At 49.7% G+C, this 21,992-nt stretch overlaps 1 protein-coding gene across 5 annotated transcripts in view; it reads right to left on the bottom strand.

Annotated features, from left to right (window-relative positions):
* DPP6 (dipeptidyl peptidase like 6) overlaps positions 1–21,992 on the bottom strand; it is a 956,302-nt gene that overhangs the window by 511,978 nt on the left and 422,332 nt on the right. The window contains exon 1 of one of the 5 annotated variants that reach the window (XM_027574863.1): positions 5,871–6,263. The exons of 3 other annotated variants lie outside the window; for them this stretch is intronic. In XM_027574863.1, the coding sequence (XP_027430664.1) occupies positions 5,871–5,927 (57 nt within the window). In that variant the 5' untranslated portion in view covers positions 5,928–6,263. Of the gene's footprint in view, positions 1–5,644; positions 5,801–5,870; positions 6,264–21,992 lie in introns of those variants that run through there. One more of the 5 variants, XM_027574865.1, reaches the window with a different exon arrangement.

Below are 21,992 nucleotides of genomic sequence, written 5' to 3'. Positions count from 1 at the left end.
CAGCTGTTGATTAGCTTACGGATGCTTTCAAGGTGAGCAGCGCATTACACCGATGACCTTGAATGTTTTGTAGGGATCGGCCGGTCTCTGGCATTTAGCAAGGGTCCAGGTAGAACAGCACAGGTGAAGGTTTTGACAGAGTCAACTCTGAGCAAATAATGGACTGTTGCAGGGACTAGTGGCGATCAGAGGTGCACCCAGGACAAGGCGTGAAGGAGTCATAAATAGTGAAGAGCAGATGCAGGAAAAAAGAGGACGCAGAACAAACTTTCTAGATCAGATCACATTGCCTGGGCTGCTTTTCCTGAACTGTCCCCATCTCCCCTTCTCTTTATGTCCCCACTTCAAGGGACACACACTACCCAAGGCAGGAAGGATGTGAGAATGTCAGCCTCCCGCAGAATTACAACAAACATCACTCCACCCAGGTGATGTGGTTCCCACTCCTACGCTTTGAGGCCACCAGGTAACCAAACCTGGAACCTGAAATAAAAACGTTTTAGCTCATTTTGGCTTTCCAAACCATAACCGAAACAAGAATACACAACCTCCGTGCCACATCTTTTTAAAGCAAGGGCTCAAACAACCATCAATCTCTATACGCTTAGAGACCTGCTTCCTCCCCAAATTAGAATCTTTTCCTCAACTTTCAGAACTCTAGATGAGCAGACTCATTCTGCCCTTTCTCATGAGAGTAGGTGAAATATGTCCACTACCAAACTAAATCAATTAATGCCAAACACAGACATGGCTCATTTCCATAAAGGGTAATAATGCTGCAATTCCCAATGAGAAACATGGTGACTGTTCGTTACTGTATGTGATGAGCATCTTCGCATTGTCCACAGGCATGCTGGAGCTGACGATGTTTTGGTGAAAGTTAATGGGAAGCATCCTCCAACCCTCAAAGGCCCCCAGGTTTTCCCTGTGGAGCATTTGAAGGTCTTGGGCAAGCTTTCCGTGGTAGCTCCAGTACTGAAAGTGAGGGGCAGGATAACGTTCGATGTAATGTCAGCAGACCACAATATAATGTGTTTAATGCCAGTGAAAGCATTTTTCAGAAAGAAAAGTCAGCTGTTTTCCATTCGTTTTGAGTTTGGGCATTGCATACAGCCAATCTGGGATTGTTTGGGTTTTCACTTAGCCTCTTGAGTGACACTTGTTTACTGACTTCTTTTAGTCTATCACATGCATCCCAGAAGACGGAAATTACTTGTAGACACCAGAGCTCGGTAGATTACGGCTCCAAGCTAGTTGCTTGCTTCATTGCATGTTGTTCTCTCTGGTGATGAGACTAAGTGTCCCTTCTCTAAGAAGAGTACCCCACCAGCCATCCTCTTTCCTCTGCACAAAGACTCTGCTGCTCCCCACTCCTGTACCCCTATCCGCCCCCTGGCCACTCCCCTCCTTGCCAGGACCCATCTGGAGATTCCAGGCATGCACATCTTGTTCTGGTCATGTTCTCTCTAGGATGCCCGACTTCTGAGTTCTCCCTTTCACACATCGACCCATCTGGCAGCCAGAATGTTTCTCTTTCTTCAGAGTCCTAGATGTATTACTACACAATCTTAAGAACCTATTGTTCCGACCCTTGTCCTGTTCCTTCAAGTCTTGTTTTTATCCAGAGAGTCTTAGTAACTTCGACCATGAACAGAATAGAATTTAACAAACACTAGTATGATCACTGCATCCATCGCCACTCTTTGAGTTGTGGAAGGACCACCTCAGAATTAAGTCATGTTTGCACTTCCTAATACTGAATCTTGTTTTACTGGGTTTCCTTTTACTACTTCTTTTTTTTTTTTTTTATACCACATTTACCTTCACCACAGATGTTTCATGTTGACTTTCCCTGTAACGTGGTTTCATAAAAAGTTTAACTCTCCTGGTGGTCAAAGCCAGCTCCTCTGTTTCAGTATCTAATTTTACTATGGAAGAAGCAACAGGATCTGACACAAAGAGCACTGGGCAGAAGATGTCCGAACTTCGGACATCTCCTGGGTCATCATCACCTGTGTGCTCCTGGCAAGGTCTGTCCTCTCCCAGAATCCCAAGCTCTGTGCTTTTTCATGTCCGCTTTACAGAACATGCTGTTTATAAAAATTTTCATTCACTCCAGAAAACTCTTTGCAATGGCATTATAATCACAAAGGTCCAGATAAATAATTTAACCTCTCAATCAACACTAGACCCTGGGGCTCCTAATTTAATAAGAGAATAGACACATCAGTGCTATATATATTTGGGCTTGTGCGGCTCAGGGAAGAGTGAAAAGCAAAAAAAATAGCTCTCACACACGAAGTGCCATCAGATAGCCAGCTTCCAGGGAGGGCTCTAGAAGCTACAGAGGTGCTGGAACTGAACACAGAGCAAAAGATCCGCGTTCCCCAAGAGAACACAGAATATCGCCATATGAAAGGAGGCGGATTCTCAATTATTTGTGAGATTCCTGAGCCCAACAGGTGGACGTGATCATGGGGTGAACTTGTGAGTCTTTTCCAACTCGGGAGTTTGTGACCCAAGAGGCCTGTTTGTATGTGCGCACGCGCATGCCCATGCACACACATCCACACACATTACAGATCCAGAATCTGCCACTAAAAACTTATGCCTGCTCAATATTTGAGCAAAAATGTATCCTGGCTCACTGGAAGCATGGAGAATTAATCTTTCTGCCTCTTCTTACTCGTAACAGTATTACTGATCACTGTCGTTTGAAATAGGACAGTAGATTTTAAAATAAATTTGTGCTTTTACTTACAGGGAAAAATCCTTAATTTGGTTCTCTAAGGAAGGATTTAGTTCATTTGAGAGAATACAATAAATTTTAACCAAATCAACCTCAGCTCTTTCTACTTCACCCACTAAGCTTCACTCTGGACACACTGGTATGGTGGAGGGCTGGCCAGTGTGGATCTGGTTTTTACTGAGGAGCCTCTACCATCTGATTGGCTTCAGAGCCAAAGGATGAGTTCAGTTCATTCAGCTTAAATGATATTTTGTTTCCAAACATCTCTGGACTGTTAGTACTTGATTTAAAATAAATTTTGGCATATCTAAAGAGAAAGGGAAATGGTCTTCTAGAAGTCCATTCTCCATTTTATCCCAATGTGTTTATACAGCATCTTAAAAAAACAAACAAACAAAAAAACAAGGAAAAATCAACAATCTCTAATTAATAGGTAAAATCATTTGGTTTTATACCTTTTCCTAGATTTGTTTTTTCATTAATTTACAGTAATCCCCAGCATACAAAGGTTATTTCCGGCGGCCGCCCAGCTTCGACTCCCAAGGTAGGTAAGAAACTATACCGTGTTAGTTTGCTAAGAACTATCAGTCTATTGCAATAACCAAACAAATTTTAAAAAGTGTTGGACATAAATTCAAGTTACAGAAGATCAAATCCTCATATTAATGCCTCCCAATATAAGATGTAAGGTGCCACTGTCACAAACTTCGTCAGTACAATTAAAGGATCCCTAATCTAAAAACCAAACCAAACCACAAACCAGCATCTATTTCTCTTTCTCTCTTTCTTAAAAACGTGTTGGAGCATATCCCTCTGTCCTGGCCTCCTTATAAACCCCCACCCAGCTGGGGGTGGGACTACGTCCAAGCTCCACTCGCAACAAGGACGAAATGCAATCAAGAATGGGAGAACTCATTCAGAGCTCTGCAGTCTAAGCCCCCAGAACTGCGCTCAAATGTCTTTGAAGACTGATAAATAGCGGAGGAAGGGGAAATAGTCTTCATGACTAAGTATTTTCTTTACCTCTTTGTGTTTCGAGCAGTTTGTCAAGATTTAAGCCAACGTCCCCTAAAGGTACATTAATTTTAGATGTGAGATCTCTGTGCTCCATCCCATTTTGCAGCTCCTGCCCTGGTCCTGCTGTGGACCCTCACTTTGTTCTGCTCCACAGGGTGGGCACTATGTCCTTCTCAGGGTCAAGAAGATGCCTGAGAATGGGAAGAGGGCCTCCTGACTGCTCCCTGTGGCCACAGCCGCCTCTGTCCTCAGCGCTCTGCCCCTTCGAGTCTGCCACAATGGCCCCAGGGGCAAGGATGGGGGTTTTCCAATGATCAGAAGGCACAAAATCAAACAAGACCCTATACATCCTCCAAAACCCACACCCAAATTATTTCCACGCTCCTGACGGGTAGAGGGAAACGAGAGTGAAGCTATATAGGAGCCACGGGCCTTCTTCCACATAATGTGGATTGGGCTTCTGAGTGCCCGCCTTTGGGCTCAGACCTCTGAAGAGCAGTGTCTTTCTCCATAATTATGACCACTGTCCCACGGTCAGAAATGCTCCCTGAGGCCCTGCTGGAGCCTGCAAGCCCAGGGCACATTTGCTTTATAACTAGTGAGGAGGAGAACTGTAATAAAAGGAAGGCCAGTTAGTCACAGGATGCTCATTTAGGGTGGACATGTTTCTTTCTTGAACAAATAATCTGTAGATTTTTTTAAATGGAGGAGTGGTTGTTTGGCCTATTGTGAACCTCCCAGTGTTCATGCTACAGTGAGTCTTAACCTTCACATGAGCTCTCCCACTGGGTGTAGGATTCTTAAGACTTCTGTGTTTATAAAATCTTCTTCCCAGAAGAAATTAAAATTATATTTAAGTTCCTTAGATGACGATAATAATGATGACACTACTACTAAGGTGGTCTCCCTTTTTTTAATCAAAAAACGGGCTTTGAGGAAATGACCCAAAAAATGCATCTCCCACTAAATACAGATCCAAAGTTGTCTTCATACTGTCTCTGAATAGCTGGCGATGAGACTATCACACACTGTCCCCAAAGAGGCTCTTTGCTTTCCTGAACTCGAGTGGGCTCTCCTTTCTTGGCCCCCAATCCTAGCAATTGGGATCTAACAGCACCCCTAAAATAAATCGGGGAAATCAGCTTCTGCTGTTGATTTATCAGGCTTGAGCAAACTGCTCTGGGAATCTACTGGTGTCTCCCAGGATCTATTTTAATGATCTGCCTGAGGAGAACCAAGCAGTGATTAAAAGATAAGAACCCTCCCGATCTTCGAGAAGGGAATTACAGTTTCTACGGGAGCGGTAAAACACAGCTTGCTGGTTCCCCTTCACTCCCGAGACTCAGGCTCGGAGCCTCTAAAGATGACAGGCCTGAGCGGCAGGGTGAGCGGACATCCTCTGCCATATGGGGACACCCGAGCTGTCCTGGCCATCCTTGGCCAGCCCTGCAAGGCCTGCTACTTCTCAGCTGCGGCGGGGGGGGGGGGGGGGGGGGGGGACCCACTGGGTCCTAGCTGTACAGTTTTCCTAGCAGGGAGAGTCTGCCCTCTCTAAATGCCCAGGACAAGCAGCAATCTGTCCACTCCTGCAGAAATACTTGAGAAGAGGAAGAAAAGGGACACAGGTATCAAAAGAAAAGTCCTTTAAACATAGCTCCAGTGTCCTCTTTTGACTTGTGTTAGAACCAGATCAAAGTCCTGTTGGAGGGTCAGAATACAGGGAAATTTGAGGCGGGGCTCCCCACCTCTTTCATCCCTCCCCCTGCCAGCCCCCAAATTATAAAGTAGTTGGAAACCTTCACAATTGACAAATATGCATAATCAGGCAGCTGTGCGGAGAGAGGCCTTTGTGGAAAGGTCCCCTCATACCAAGTTTACCTCGTCAGATGCGTGCTCCCCGTGCCCGTGCATTATCCATAGACCAGGGATCTTTCAGAAACAGAAGTCAGGAGAGGAGAAGGCAGACCCCAGCGGCACTCACTCAGTGCCTGTGCTCACCTCCAGCTTTGTGGCTCAGGTGAGGGCAGTCATTGCAAATATAAAATCATTCAAGAGACACATATCCCCCACTCCCGCCCAGGCACACGCCAGAAAGCAGCATTACCTGTTCCTGCTGCTGCACGGATTTCCCTGAAGCATTTGGCTCCTTGGCTGTAGTCATGATCCCCTGCCCAGGGCGCACGGCACAGGGGCAGGTGCGGTCTGACGGTGAGTTCCGAGCCACCAGAGTCCAATCGGCGGGGAGGGGTGTGATTTAGTCCATACTTCCGAAATCACACGGCTATTTTGGGCAGGGTGGGGGAGGCAGAGTGGGTAGACCAGCCTAGTTTTCTCTTTATACGCAAGGAGCAGAGAGCGGATCCGAACAGGGGAGATGCTGCGGCTTAGCGGGGCTTCTCCAATTAGCAACAGCCTCCGCAATCGCCACAGAAACAATGGTAACTGCTTAGCAACCGGCAAGTGGCGGCGCGGTGCAGGAAGGGGACCCGAGTGATGCGCGCTGCTCCCGCCCGCTTCCCGCCTCCCGCGGCGCACGGCGCATGCTCGGGCCTCTGCTCGGCTGAGGAGGGGGCGCCGGGGGTGGGAAGGGGGGTGGGGACCCAGAGCGGGGGGAGGGGGGAGAGGAAACTCTGGGGAGAGGAGGGGTTGGGGAGGGGGCACCGAGGGAGAAGGGGGGAGACTGGAGAGGGGGTGCCGGGGGTATAGGGGCGCTGGGGCGGGCGGGGGGGGGTGCTGGGGAAGGGGATGGCGGAGGGGACCTGGGGGGGACCGAGGCAGGGGCGCTGCCCTCGCTGCCCAGCCTGGGTGGCCGAGCCGGCGCCCGCCCCCGGAGCAGCGCTGGCCCGCCAGTCACACCCAGACGCGGGAGGGAGGCGTCAGGGGACGCGGGAGATGGTCTTTGTTTTTCCCTTCTGCCAAGTAAGTGCCCCGTGGTATGAGAAGGCAGATGGTCAGTGGGCACCAAGGAATGGCATCTTTTCGGTTTGCTGGGTGGGTTTTGCAGGAATGCTAGATGTGGAAATCTTGGCCTTTATTGTCCTTAAAATTCGAAAACTTACTATGTTTCCTCTTTCTACTCAAAGAATCTCCTGTTTCTCTTTGAAAAATCAACCAGAACCTCAAGGGTGTCTGTCGGTTAAAAGGAGGGGAAAAAAAAGGGAAAACAGCATCGGGGGTGACCTTATAGGAGCAAGGCTCCCTGCTGAGGCCCGAGCTCAAGGAGACAGCAGGACAGACAGGGTAGTCCTGCCTTCTCTGCCCTGTCTCCTTGCGACCTTGCACTGCCTGCGGGCCCTGCTGCACCTCCCCTGACCCCTACCCCTGGGGGGACACAAGCTGGCTGTTAGAGTAGAAATGCAACGTGAGCAGAGCTGATTAGCTCCGGATAAAGCTTGAGTAGCCACTAGATTACAGGCGGGAATGTCTCATGGCCTTCCAGAAACGCAGACCAACCCAGCGCCCAGAGGCCTTCTGCTGCCCCTGTGCGTGTGAACTGTGCCCTCTGTGAATATTTCTCTAACTCCTCCTAGTCTAGATCTTCGACCTCCACCCAAAGGGATTCAGGCCATAGGCATTCACTGGCCTGGGGGGGGGGGGGCGTGCACAGCCACCCCTGCACCCAGTACTAATAAATACTCTCAGTAACAAAGTCCGGACTGCACCTCTACAAAGTCCAGCATCAGAGATAAGACAAAGTAGATCCTTTCCCACGTAAAAGCTGTTTGATAGTAGACTTCTTGTTCAACTCCTTCCCAACACCCCTGCCCCATAGTCATTTTACAGAAACAAATACACTTGCAAAATCCACTGTACTGTATCCTTCTTTGGAGTGGACAGGTGAATCCAGATCATGGTGGAGTTGCCTGATCACCTCCGCCACAGCCTGAACTCAATTCTGGGCTAAGGACTGGCTTGGCACAGATTCTAAGACACCAGGATAGGCAGCTGGGAGTTGGGAGTTTGCATGATTTGCCTAAGAATACAAACAAACAAACAAAGAGCGAAAACCCCATGTAAACCCCCGTCACACAGTAAGGGCTTGGTTGGTGTTTTGTTGTCCCTACAGGACAGGGTGTTTCCAGGGTGACAGCAGCAATGGTGTGGATCCCTGTCTAACTCCTCTTTGTGGCCCCACTACCTAGTGTCTGCACACGAATTACCATCTGTTGGCTGCAAGGAGTGTGCCAAGCCAAGCAGACTCTCGGGGGAGTCTTCATAGAGCTACAGGCTCCTAAGTGGAGGGTGCCTGCCCCACTTGGTCACATCTCAGGACTCGGAGATCTTAACCATCTGTTAACATCTCTGAAAGGATCCACTGCTAACCCACGGAGGCCAGGACTGCCACCCAGCGTGGACATCCAAGGACAGGGGCCACAGCAGCAGAAGAAGTGAAGGGAGCTAGGCCCTGCCTCCGCCTCGCTGTCTCTGGGGCCCTGGGTCTAACCTAGTGAGAGCGGGTCATAGCCTGGGGGTGCTCGGGTGTGTGGTGGGGAAGGACAGGAACCCCCGCTCTGGTGCTTCTGTTTTTTTACTTCTCAGTAAAGACCTTACATATTGCTTCACATCCACAATGAATATGGATATAAGTAAAGTTCACCCACATCTACAAGATTATACCTGATACTTCACAGGAGGCTCCTGCGGGCATCAGATTATGAGATCACCTGAGTCCTTGCCTGACCAGCCCCCCTCCCAGCCCCATGCCCCCATTCACTGCCTCTGTTTTCGGGAGCTCCTGGGTGGAAATAGCTGAGACTCATTGGTCTGGGGCCAGGCCAGACTGTGCCACTCAGAACCTTTTGGTGGGATTTTCCGGCACCAAGGCCCTGGGCAGCTGACTTTTCTGCAAACTTGACTTTACCGCTTTTCAAAGAGAAAGGGCAGGCTCTCCTGCCAAATGCAACAACACAGATGAACCCAGAGGGCAGGAGAAATACCACAGGGTTCCGCCCAGACAAGGAACCTAAGACAGTCCAACTGCTGGAAGCAGAGAACAGGATGGTGGTTGCTAGCCCTGTGGGGAGGTGGAGACAGGGGACTGCTGTGTATAAAATGTCTGTTACGGAAGGGGACTAAGTCTGGAGAGTTCTCTACACTGTGCTTGTAGAGAACAACACGGGACCGCTCACTCCGTCTGTTAAGGGAGCCGATCTCATGTTAAATGTTTTGACCACAAGGAAAAACTTTAAAAACACAGAGACAAAGGGCTGCATTTTATCAATATTTAAAAATTAATCATCATCCCTCCAGAGGACAAACACTGTGCTGACGGTAGGTAATCCTTTGGCTGAAAGTGGGTGAGTATCAATCCAACTCCAGAGACCCATCTCCAGGGAGAGGGGGACTCGGTTCTCCTATGCATCATCAGAACTCTCATCTCGAACTCCTCGGTCAGAGGAAAGGCTAACAATCAGCCGATACAGGGTGTCGGACCCCCCCACCCACGGCAGTGCAGACCAAAAAAAAAAAAAAAACCAGGAATTTATAGATAAATTTCGGAAAGCATCATCTATAAATATTATGGTTTCCAAATTCTAGAGACTAAAGGAAATACAACTCAAAAGAGTCAAGGGTGACTTCAGCAGGAACAGGAGTGCCCGCAAAGGCACATCCCCTGCATTCCTTCCCGATGTCATACATACTTATTAGCAAAGGGACGTGCTTACCTGCCCCCAATAACAATGACAATAAGAGCAGCTCCCTGGTATTGTGCTAAGTGCTGTATGCCCAACCCCCAGCAACTCTGTGAGGCACGCACTGCTATCCCCCCTATGACAAAAGGAAATTGATATTTAGAGAGTTGAAATCTGAACCCCATGGTTACCCAGAGACTAGGTAGCCAAACCAGGACGTAAACCTGGGCAGTTCGGGCCCGGGACCACTGTACTGGCCGACCTTGAATGTCTGGAGAGTAGAATACTGAAAATACACAGTCCATGTGCCAGGAACGACACTGAGAATTCTGTACATATTATCTTCTGAAAATCTCTTCGATGCATGTGGCATTAGTTGGCTCAGGCTGCAGCAGGGTTCCACAGATGGAGGGCCTCCACAGCCGAGATTTATTCTCTCGCAGCTCCGGAAGCCAGAAGTCCAAGATCAAGGTGTTGGTTCCTCCTGAGGCCTCTTTCCTCAGCTTGTGGACAGCCCTCCGCACTGGTCATCCCTCTGCGTGCGTCTGTGTCCAAAACTCCTCTTCTTATAAGGACACCAGTGAGACTGGCTTAAGGCCCACCCCAGTGCCCCCAGTTTACCTTACCTCTTTAAAGACCCCATCTCCAAATATAGTCACGTTCTGAGGTCCTGCCTATTAGGTAGGGTTCAACATACAGATGGGGGGAGCACGGTTATAACATGTACGGTTAGCCCCCTTCTACTTATGAGGAAAGCAGGCTTAAAAGGATTAATAAGTTCTTCCAAAATCATAGAGTCAGTAGCAAGTGGCAGAGTGGGCATTTAGATCCAGTGGTGTGATCAAAACCCTGCTGTGCACGCATGCGCACACACACACACACACACACTCCCTGCACCTCTTCCAACACCTGCCGAGGGTCTGGCAGGAGCATATTCCCTAAACTGTCCAAAGGAGAGTAAGGCTTCTGAGGGCCCCAGCAGAACCCAGCCCTTGCTAAGCTAAGAGGCCCTTGCTAAGGTCTTTACTCCGGGTGATTCCCTCCCTTTTATGTCTAGGGAGGATCCCACTTGATAGAGCACAAGTGCACAGGAGTAGCATCTCAGCTTTTCGGAGGCGAGCGCTCATGGGCCAAGGGGGCAGGAAGAGAGGAAGCTGATGCACCTTCATTCTGCAGCTGAGCACTTTCGGGGAGCCGAAATGCTCTGAGCAAGGACTAGGCTGGGGCCCGATTCTCGGCGAAGTCAGCTCTTCACTGGCGTGCTAGGGCACGGGCAGCTGGAGCCTAGCAGAGCACAAGGCAGGTCTGCCTGCCAGTGGGGACTCCACCAGTCGCTTGTCCTGCCGGGTTACTCCCTCCCATTCCCACCGCGCTGGGGCCTGGTGCTGTTAGAAATCTCTCAGGTCTGCAACCAGCCCCACTGAATGGACCTGAGGCAGACCAGGCCTTTGCAGGTGCAGCTGGAGAGAGGCTTCTTCGTGTAGGCGTGCTGATTGAGCCTCGCGCCTCTCCCCCGCCCCAGGTGTGTCCGAGGGCGCGGGCACAGGTGCCCCTAATCAGGCTTGTTTGCAGACACTCAGGCCTGGATCCTCTGCAGCCTGACGCCATCTCCCACCCCGCTGACGTCGGCTCGCCTTGCCCCAGAAGCCCATCAGCCAAAACAGCTTTGCATCAAGAGCCGCTCGATCTGCAAGGCTTCACCGAGTCCCTACCATGTGCAGACAGCAAAACCACCCGCACACGGGCCGACAAGGTGCGGCAAGGTCGAGATCAGAATGTCTTTATGGTGGAATCTGTGACGAGTTTGAATTTCTCAGCATCAACCATCTGCAAGAGAAGCTACTTCTAATTTACAATTCCCTGAAAATAAGAAATGTGGGCAGAAAGGTATGATTCCCTGGAGAGGCAAGCAGAGATCGAAAGAAGCAATTCAAAGATAAACAAATAAAAAGTAAACACTGAGCATTACCAAGGAGGAGGAGAATGTGGATAAGTTTCCTGAAGACTGGGTTTCTCTAGAGAAACAGACCAACAGGATAACACATACTATTTTCTACTATTTATATATTTATATATTAGTTATTGGGCCCACTCAATTGTAGGGGCTTGCAAATCTAAAGTTTGCAGGGCAGGCCAGAGGCTGGAAACCCAGGGACGAGCTGAGGCTGCAGCTTGAGTCAAAGGCCACCTGGAGGTAGAATTCCGTCCTTCTCGGAGACGATCTTTTTGTTAACGACTTCAACTGATTGGAAGAGGCCCACCCACATCAAGAAAGGTAACCTGTTTTACTCAAAATCTACTGCTTTAAATGTTAATCACATTCAGGAAAACAAAACAAGAACAATAAAAAAAAAAAATCTCCACAGCACTATCTGGTTTGACCGAAAACTGGGTCCCATGGCCCAGCCACGTTGGCACATAAAAATGACTATGACAGGCTATAAGTAGAAGTGACTGGTAGCAGTATCTTAATGTTCTTAATTTCCTCTCCTTCGCCTCCTTCCCTTTCCCATCTTTCTACCTGGAATGCTGGCCACAGTCTTGAGCCATGAGACCAAGACCATTCGTGGGACAAATCCTTGGGAAGGTACCTATAGACCCGAGAATCTTGTGAAAAGGAGTTTGCCATAGCGTCCCTGGCTGCTTGCCTCCAAAATTTATATATGGGAAAGAAAAATAAACTTCTCTCTTGGATAAGTCACTGTGATTTTAGGTGTTCTGAACACAAATTAACACAGTACGAGAACCTCTTCTGTCTTCTCTTTGTATTACTCCTAACAGTTCCGCTAAGAGTGTCCCCCTACAGTTACAGTGGATTAAAGGATGAAGGAACAGTAGCTGATCCATGTCATTACACCTGCTAGATTTATGCTGATCTCTAGATGCAGTAAATGGGTGAGCGTCTAAATCAGGGCCCACAAACAGTGGCTCATGGGCCAAACCCAATCCACTTCTTAGATTTTATTTTATTTTTTTAAAGATTTCATTCATTTATTTGACAGAGAGAGAGAGACAGCGAGAGAGGGAACACAAGCAGGGGGAGGGGCAGAGGGAGAAGCAGGCTTCTCGCCGAGCAGGGAGCCCGATGCGGGGCTCGATCCCAGGACCCTGGGACCATGACCTGAGCCAAAGGCAGTCGCCCGATCGACTGAGCCACCCAGGCGCCCCCACTTCTTAGATTTTAAATAAAGTTTTATTGGAATGCAGCGGTGCCCACTTGCTTAATACCGTCTAATAGCTGCTTCTGCGTGACAGTGGCAGACGTGGCACGTGACAGTGGCCATGTGGCCTGTAGGTATAATATTTACCACCTGGTTCTCTGCAGAAACAGTTTGTTGATGCCTGGCCTGGATTGAGTCTGTTACATGCCAACTAAAGATATGTCGATTCATTCGGAATCCCAAATTCAATAGGGAAAAAAAACAACAACCTTCCAGCATCAAAGTAGACCACCTCCCCAATCCCCAAAAAAGGAAAGACAATGGAGAAACCTACCCCGTTTCCCTGCCGGCCTACAGCTCACCTCCCACCTCACCAGTCAGAGTCCCTCTCCCATCCTGCAGAGCACACTGCACCCCCACACCCGTGTGCACATCCTACAGCATCCTCTCCAAATCCACAGCAGTTTCATGGGACGGGGCTCAGTGTCCTGGAAGCAAGAATCTCCTGTGGATTTGCGGGATACTGAAAGTATTCAAATGGTCTGCCAAATCCATACCTCCATCACTTAGAGTAAGTGCTCAAAAACATCTGTTTGAATCAATTAGTACCGTGACATATTCAAAGGAATTCAAATATACATCATATTTGAGTGAATTTCAACTTATTTTTTTCTCTAAAAGATGCTTCCCTTGCTGATCACAAACCTTTATGAGATAAGGTAATGCTAGTCACTCTTCGTGGGGACGGAGGCCACAAGGGCCTTGGCCTGAGCCACTTCTCCCACCACTGGAGAAGTCAACAGCTCTGTGTTTACTGAGAAATGACTGTGTGCTAGGTGCTTTGTACGTAAAGTCAGGAAATCTGCTCTCACGGCCTCACGGTCACCCAGGAGAGGGAAACTTGTAACAGATAAATGCCTTTTGGTCTTGCTTTAGGAAGTACAAGGAGACAGGTGTAGGGGGAGTGGAGGTGTCCATCTTTGTGCAAGGCTGAGCAGAACACACTGGGTTCACGCCAGGCAATGCTAAGCAGTGATTAGAAGCAAGATAATGTGCACAAAGAGTAGCATGGGTGGATGGTAAATACAGTGCTGAAGGCAAAAAAAATAAGAAATATCCATATTTATACACATATACATATATATGTAGGAATATATTTACATAAATATGTTACAAAACAGATATATGCATATATAAAGAAACTAAAACCCTTTAACAAGTAAAAAACGCATTCCTACAAAATATGTGTTTTGCAAAAATACATACAAACTAAAAGCTACCCATCAAACAAAATATAATGGGCTTGCTGATGGCAGGGAGGGAAAAGAGAGTGGATGACAAGCCCAGTTAGGAAAAAGGAAGGGAAGAAGGGAGGGAGAAAGGCGGGGAGGAGGCGCAGGGAAAAGGAAAAGAAGGAAGAACGAAGAAAGAGGGTGGGTTTTGCTTGACCCGTGGATGAAACTGTGCTGTGAGCTCTACCTCTGCCCCCCTCAGTTCCCTCACTTGTGAATCAGACGGAGAAGGCCCAAACAACGTGCATGGGAGTGCATTATCACTTGTACCATCCTCTGGAACCCTCACAGTGCTGCTGGAGAACCACCGCCTTAATTCTCTATTGTCAGAGAAGGAAACTGGCTTTGAGAGAAAGCCCTGTTTGTCCAAGGTCACGCGGACTGTGGTCTGATGGATGCGCCTGGGGTGAACCCACCCCGAAGTCAACACTCCGCTCTGGGCAGGGGCACCACACTTTCTAAACCCGGTATTCCCGAAGTTACGTGCCAGCTGGAAGGTTCCACGCTGTGGGTCCAGGTAGATGTTCCCAGGCTGGTAATCAAATTTCTGAAAACTGTTATAACACAAAGGGGCTTTTAAACCAACTCCCATTTATATCCACATCCCAGAGCTTTTGTTTATTTACGTTTTTATATTTAAATGCATATAATTTATTTATTATGTATCATGTTGTTCTCTAAATCCTTTCAACATGTAGGCTCTGTTTTCCTCTAAGATGGCAAGTTTCTTTTTTCTTTTCTCACCCCGGCTTTTAGGTGGCAGCCCCAGCTCAACGATGAACTCATGGTGTGACATTTTGGAAACATTGCTTTAAACTTTTCATGTTTCATCCCAGAGTAGTTCAATTTAATTCAAATTGCCTTGCCTGTCCTGTCTCCCCCTGGACCATCTCATACCTTTGAACATGGCCCCAGAGCAAGGGCGCTCTGACACCCCACAGGCCGGCCCCGTGTGCTGGCGGGTCACAGTTCAGCACCGCCTGCCCCTCCTCGGGCACCTCATGCACCAGGAAGACCTTGTCAACTGAGGCTCGACAGTTGCCTTGTTTATGGTTTCTAGTGACTCCTGTTGAAACAGCCCTAGTCTGGAGCCAGCCACGGAACAAGTTCTCACATTGTTTGGGTAACATATGGCAGCTCAGCTGTTTGTACCGCCACATTGTCCTCAGTGGTGTTTCAGGACAGATACCCAGATGAGGCCCCTGGATAATCCTGGTGTGGGTTTCATATCCTCTCTGCGTTCCCCAGACCTCTGCTCACCTCCCTGCCTTCTGGCCTGGGCCTGGCCGTTTGGGATCGGGAGGAATATAGGAGAACATGTCTGATATAAAATGTCCCCTGCCCCCGCCAGATCTTTTAGTTCTCATGTTTCATTTTCTTTCTTTCTTTCCTTCTTTTTTTTTAAAGATTTATTTATTTATTTATTTATTTATTTATTTATTTATTTATTTTCATTTATTTGAGAGAGAGAGTGTGTGAGCAGGGGTAGTAGAGGCAGAGGGAGAAGGAGAGAGAGCGAATCTCAAGCAGACTCGGCGCTGAGTGCAGAGGCTGACTGGAGGCTTGATATCACAAGGCTGACGTCACGACCAGGGCCGAAAGCAAGAGTCGGTCACCCAACCGACCGTGCCACCCAGGTGCCCATTCATGCTTCATTTTCAACTCCAAATAAATAAGCAAATCCATGCAGAAGATTTCCAGAGAAGGATCAGTCAATGAAATCCCTATGGTCCAACTCTGCAGAAACACATCTGACTTTGGGGATATGTGTAAATGACATTCAAATGGCCACGCAGAACTGGACACACGTAAATAATGACAAGCGAAGACACCTGGTAGCTTCTCTGGGAAGGCGTCCTCACAGCAAGGGCATTAACAAAAGAGAGGCAGAGAAACCATGTCCTCCACCCAAGCACTGGCACCAGTGTCACCCCTCACCCCTCCCATCCTTACACGCCAGGCTTGAATGCCACCTCCCACCTCCCCGTGGACCCCATTCCCTGCCCCACGGTCCTCCCATCACACACGCTCTACGTCCCAGGTTTGTGAGAAGTCCTTGTCCTCACACCGTGCCCGCTTCCCCGGCAGCCCTGGCCCCACCACGAGTCTCTCCAGGGGCGGGACCCAGAGGAAGTGCTGCTGTCAGCTAAAGGAATAGGGCAGAATCGGGTGTTTGCAAACCCCAGGTCTGTTCATTTGCTGGCTTTGTGCAAGATCCTGGGTTCCAGCCGTTGAAAGGACACAACAGTCGATGGCTGGGAGAATGCTGTCAGAATGAAATCAGATCAAGTCTGAGACCCGTGGACACAGAGCGCGGCCTCAGAAGTGGTTCCTCTCCTCGGCAGACTGAGGGCACCTTGAGGGCCAGCCCGCTCCTGTCGGCGCTCCCGGCGCCCGCCCACGGGGAGCCGCAGAGTAACGGGCGTGCCGGGGACACCTTTCAGTCGCCTTGACTGCAATCAGGAGGACAAGAGTCTCCCTCCACATGACGCACTGAGAGAGTCAGAACCACGTCATTCCTGTCAGTCGCTCATTATCGACAAAGACATGCGGACGGAAGTGAGCCCTCAGGGCTCTGTGGCCACGGCAGGGACACCCGAGACACGGACACACGCGACAGGAGACAGCGTGCGGGCTGTCCCCGGAGCTCGGGCCAAACCCGCCGAAGCAGTGCAGGCTGGGCCGGAGGGATCCACCCGCGTGCGCCGAGACGCCAGAGCTGCAGAGCCTTCCAGAACTCAGGCTCTGTGTCCACCCGCATTCTAGCATCGGGCCAGGGCACCTCCAGCTCGGTCTCCTGGGTGAGAGTGGCGTCGCATTGGAGGGAGGGCCGCGCAGCTTCACACGCGGGGCCCACGACGTCCCACCCTGCACATGACCGCCTTTCAAGGAGGAAGGACGGAAGGGGGAACGGTGACCACCAGAGAGGAAAACCCCGGACGTTTCAGAAAGTAAAGAGGAGACACGCGAGGGAGATGGACCCCATCCGTTCATCAGCGGGCACCAAAGGCTGTATTATGTCTGTTGGAAGAGCCTCTTTTGCTACAATTTAGAGCTAAGTGAAAGGCCTTAAGAATTAGGGCCCAGCCTATGTGACGGAGTGCTGGCAGGAGAACGCCATCTCCGCCTCCATCTCGTTCACGATGGCTAGGTGGCCTTTCCTGGGGCCACGTGTTCTGGCCCCTGGGAGGGGAGCACGCACACCTTAGAGATGCCCGCTGAGGCCGGGATGGGGCAGGCTGGTTTGAGCTACCCGCCCCCCCCCCCCGCCCCCACCAGGCAATCTGTCAGAGATAACGTGGTCTTTCCCTCCACCTGACGCACAGGTGGTGTCAGTCAGGTGATCTCACGACAGCGCCCTTCTGCAGGTCCCCTCGCTCAGTCAAACCTGTGGACTAAGGTCTGGACTTTGTGGAGAGGAACTGTGCGGCTGCTGTGGCCCCTCCCCCCCATAAGTTAATCATGAAATTAATCTATCACCTATTGTGTCCATCAGCATTAAGAGAGTAGAATAAAAAAAAAAAAAAGTAGCTAGCACTCTTAGTGAGGGTATTATGACTTAAGGAGACTTTGGCAAAATGGGGTCAGCTGTGAAATATAAGAAAACTGCTGCTCTAAGTCCTATAAAAAGTCAAAACAGAAACGGTGCCTGTACGCACGATGGTTCCCTTCCATTCCGACGTGCTTCTCTCCTCCCTGAGGACGCTCCGCACCCTCGCGTCTCCAGAAAGCCTCTGCAGGCTGACACCAGAGCAGGCCCTAGCAGCCTCGGGATCCAACACTCTAACTTCCCATTTACAACACGTCCATTTACAAAATATGCCACGACGCCAAATTAACCAAATGGACCTCACGTGATAGAAAACAGCAACAAACAAACCACCCCCGGAATGAATTGGCTTTCATGATTAACTAGGTGTCTTACAAAGATGCTCAGATGAATACGGCAAAGAAAGACTGTCCTCGGACGGAACACAGTCCACCAGGATGTGAGTCCGTGGTTTGGGACACATCTCAGGAGGTTGCAAGACTGACCCGACAACACGACTGACGATTTCTCAAAGCCCATCCTGAGTAGGATGACAGGCAGAAAAGGACACAATTGATACAGTAACATCTGGATGGGGGGAGCCACCAAGGATCTAATTTTGATATATTTTCTTCATCAAGGCTTCAAAATCACAATTATGTTTTTATCCTTTGTGGTTGGTATCGTTCATAAAACTAGAACAGCTACAGTTCACGTAAGACAACCCAAGTCTCTACCTTAACTTCGTACGGATAATCGGTCAGTGGATCGCATTAACAAACCTATCCTACCAGAAGGAATCACATGAAGAAATTCAGGACAATAACTTTTAGATTCAGGGCTACCTCTTCCTTTACCCTCCTCGGCAGCTTTCGGAGGCCCTCCTCACCCTTCAGATGGAATATGGTCTTCCGACATGTATGGAATTTTACTGACCCCATTCCAGAAAAGAATGGTGTCAACGCACTCACCGGTACTGGAGTTACGAGTAAGGATGGAATAGGTTTCCTTTCTTGGAGAGTTTATGTTCTAGTTGAGAACACCTAAGTGTCCATCACTACGTTTAATCTGCATGGGAGGCCCCGTTTGGGCGTCCCTCTTGGGGTAAGGCAGGAATGCCATGTCATGGGTGAGTGGGCCAGGGTCTGCAGCCTCATCAACAGGCAGCCAATCTCTGGCCATTAATTCCACAGGAACAAGGGAGTCCGGCCAATCTGATTCCCCTTTCAGCAACCCGAGCTCAGAAGAATCAAGAGTCTGTTAGTGGGAGAGGTCAGAAGCGACGGAAGCTGGAGGACAGAGGTGGGGTGGAGTCCAGCCGTAACAAGGCAGACGCTGCGAAGCAGCTAGGACGGCCGGCTCGTGCAGAGAGCATGGAGAGCGAATGGGTGCGGAGCATGGCTCGGAGCAGGAAGGAAGGAAGCAGGCCCACTGCCGGGAGCAGCAGGACCCTGGAGGGGCCTTGGTTTGCGGAGACTTCCCAGCCCCATTTCTGGCTCCGAAGGGGGTGTATCCTTATAGTAATTAATTTCATCCAGAGATGATTATTTTGCCGTCAGAAGGACCAGATCAAAGCAGCTCTGGCCTGTATTTTGGAATCTGTGTAAACCCAGAGGCCTTCGCTCAAGCATTAGCTGGTCTGCAACCCAGCGCCTGGTAGCGGTGAGGGGCAGGTCAGAGGTCTCAGTTGATGAGGTCTCAGGTCAGACGAAGGCCTGAGGGTCCCAAGCTCAGGCTCCACCTCAGTGACCCTGTCATTCTGGGCGTATGGTGGAATTCATGCAGGAGGCTTTCGGGGAGATGACTGCCAACTGGCTCAGGTTCTCAAGCCCAGCACTGTTTTCCAGTTGCGGAGTTCTGACTCCACTCGAAAGCAGGAGATTATGACTTGATCCCTGGTTGGTGACTTTTTTTTCCCCCCTCTCATTTAATTCCCAGGCATTTATTGAGCATCTACTATAGATATATGGTTTAGACACTAGGGGAACAAAAATCACAACCTGTGGCTTTGAAGGGCCCTGAGGCTCATGGAAGGTAGACAAAGAAACAGAATATCCAGATGGACGTGGAGGCAAGGGTGTTCAGCGGGAGGAGGGGATCTGTGGTTCTAGAGAGGATTTTGTAAGAATTCCCACTGGGACAGTGGCTCAGGGGGACCAGTGACAAAACCCTGGCAAGTGGGGCGTCACGCACAAAGGGAGGGTAGTAACACACAGGAGCTCCTCCAGATGGGCGTGAGGAGTTGAGTGTGCTGGTGGGGAGTGTGTGTGAGCGGCATGGGGTGGGAAGGCTCTTTTCATTAAGGGTGCAAACTGTCCTGCCGACAGCCGAAACTAAATCTGGCAGTAAGATGTATGAGCACATTTACAGTTAGAAAGGTTTCTTTTCAGAGTGCGGGACCTGAAGGAGGACGGAGTGCCAGGTTAAGTTTTTGGAGTAGTCAAGCAAAAAATACCAAGTGCTTGAGGTAAAATGATAGGGAGGAATAAAAAAGAAAAAAATTAAAATAGCTTCTCAGGGTAGACGTGAAAGAACACGTTGACCAAGTAAGATGTGATCCATTCACCCTGACTAAATTTGGCGACAGCAACACCAGTGAATTCTCTGGACAGCCTGGAACAAGGTATTGTCCACACTACACGCACTTGTCACTCAGCTTCACCTTGCCCTTGTACTTTTCCCTGGCACTGCACCGTGCCCATGTGGAACTTCCTAACCAGTGGCTCTGTAATGATGGGGATAAATTGCAATGATCACACCTCATTTATTTTTCAACATCCTCTCCATCTGGTCATTCTGCCGAGCGTGATATTTTCTCCAACTATTATCTTTCAACCTGAGGGCTCTCCTTGATTCCTTGTTTGGATGAACCTTGTCAGTGTGGCTCATGGGGTAAGACTAGATCAGGGTTCAGGACATCGAGATTCTGTACCCACTGCAGACTGAATGTCGTGCCCCCCCGCCACAAACTCCTATGTTAAAATCTAACTCCGACGTGATGGTGTTGGGAGGTAGAGCCTTTGAAAGGTGATGAGGGCACGCGGGTGGAGCCCCCGTGGTTGGGATCGGTGTCCTTTCAGGAGAGACCATGAGTGTGAGTGCTCCCTCTCCCCTCCCGCCATATGAGGACACAGCAGGAAGACCGCCGTCTGTGAGCCAGACACTGAACGTGCTGCGGCCTTGATCTTGGACTTCCAGCCTTCGGAACTGGGAGAGAGAAATTCCAGTTGTTTCCAAGCCACTGGATCTGTGGTATTTTGTTATAGCAGCTCCAAAGGACCAAGTACTCTGTGCACCACACAACTCCCAGGTCCCGATGCACAGTGTATTCTAGGGACCCTGGAACGGGGCTGTTGTGGGGCAAACATAAGTACCTAAAACTTCAATGACAGTTGGGCTCACTGGAGTTGAACAGAGAAGGTGGTGCTCGCTGGGCGCTGGTGCGGATCTGCACAGGGTGTGTGAGCTGGAGCAAGTCAGCTCAGCCTTGCAGGCTCTAGATTGTTACCCCCTGTTCACTGCCACACCTGTGCCCCCTTACCTAGTGCTTGGCATAGAGCAGGTGCTCCCTAAATGTCTGTGGCCAGTGAAGAAACGAGAGGACTGAACTACCTTCTGGCTGTCACTCTGAATTTGGTTGGTGGCTGCAAGCCCCAGGGCTGGAGGCGTCACTCAGATGGGAAGGACTCTGCGACTGGCTTGGTCACCTTCGTTTGCAGTGCGCCCCACACCAAGCCTCTTCACGCTATGGCCAGGTGCTGGGAGCCAGAGTGTGGGGGTTTCTTGAGCCCCCGGGATGCTTTCCTGCCTTAGCTGACTGCGGCGGCTTATCCATCACCCATCCTGGCTGCAAGCCCTCTCTGCAGTAAGCTTCTTTCACTGGGGCTCATGTCCTCTCTTTCTGCTTCTGTTTATTTTTTTAAGATTTGATTTATTTATTTATTTATTTATTTATTTATTTATTTATTTATTTAGCTGGGGGGGGGGAGTGTAGAGGGAGAGAGAGAGAATCCCAAGCAGGCTCCACACCCAGCACGGAGCCTGATGCGGGGCTCAATCCCTCGACCCTGAGATCACGACCTGAGCCGAAGTCACGAGTCGGACGCTCAACCGACTGCACCACCCAGGCGCCCCTCCCCTGCTTCTGGTCAGCATCATCCTCTTACCTGAAGTGCCTTTTTCTGTGACTGCAATCCCTTCTCAAACAGGTCGGCACTCCTGATACATTTTATTCATTGAACTTAAGAACGGCGAAGAGCGATCAACAATCCTTGTCAGCCTCGGAGGCGGGGAGCCCGGAGACACCAAAGCAACCTGTAGACTCATCCTTTCCTACGCTTGCATTTGTGTCTCTGTTGCTCACGGTTTTCTTTGCCCAGTCACTTCACCCCATCTGTGTGGGACTCGATTTCCTCAAGTGTCCATAAGACGGCATGTTCAAACGGCATGTTCAAACAGTGCCTGACCTAGTAAGTGCCCAGTAAATACCTGCTGAAACATAGTTGTTACAGAGACTCTCCTTTCTGCCACCTGCAGGGACGAAACGTGGAGGGCTTCATCCTAGGGATGAAACTGCTTCTCTGAATCATGACTTCCTCAGAGAACACAGCT

The sequence above is a fragment of the Zalophus californianus genome, chromosome 12, assembly GCF_009762305.2.
Source record: "Zalophus californianus isolate mZalCal1 chromosome 12, mZalCal1.pri.v2, whole genome shotgun sequence".
NCBI lineage: Eukaryota > Metazoa > Chordata > Mammalia > Carnivora > Otariidae > Zalophus > Zalophus californianus.
Note: the sequence above shows the minus strand (reverse complement) of the source record. Positions and strands in the feature narration are given on the sequence as shown.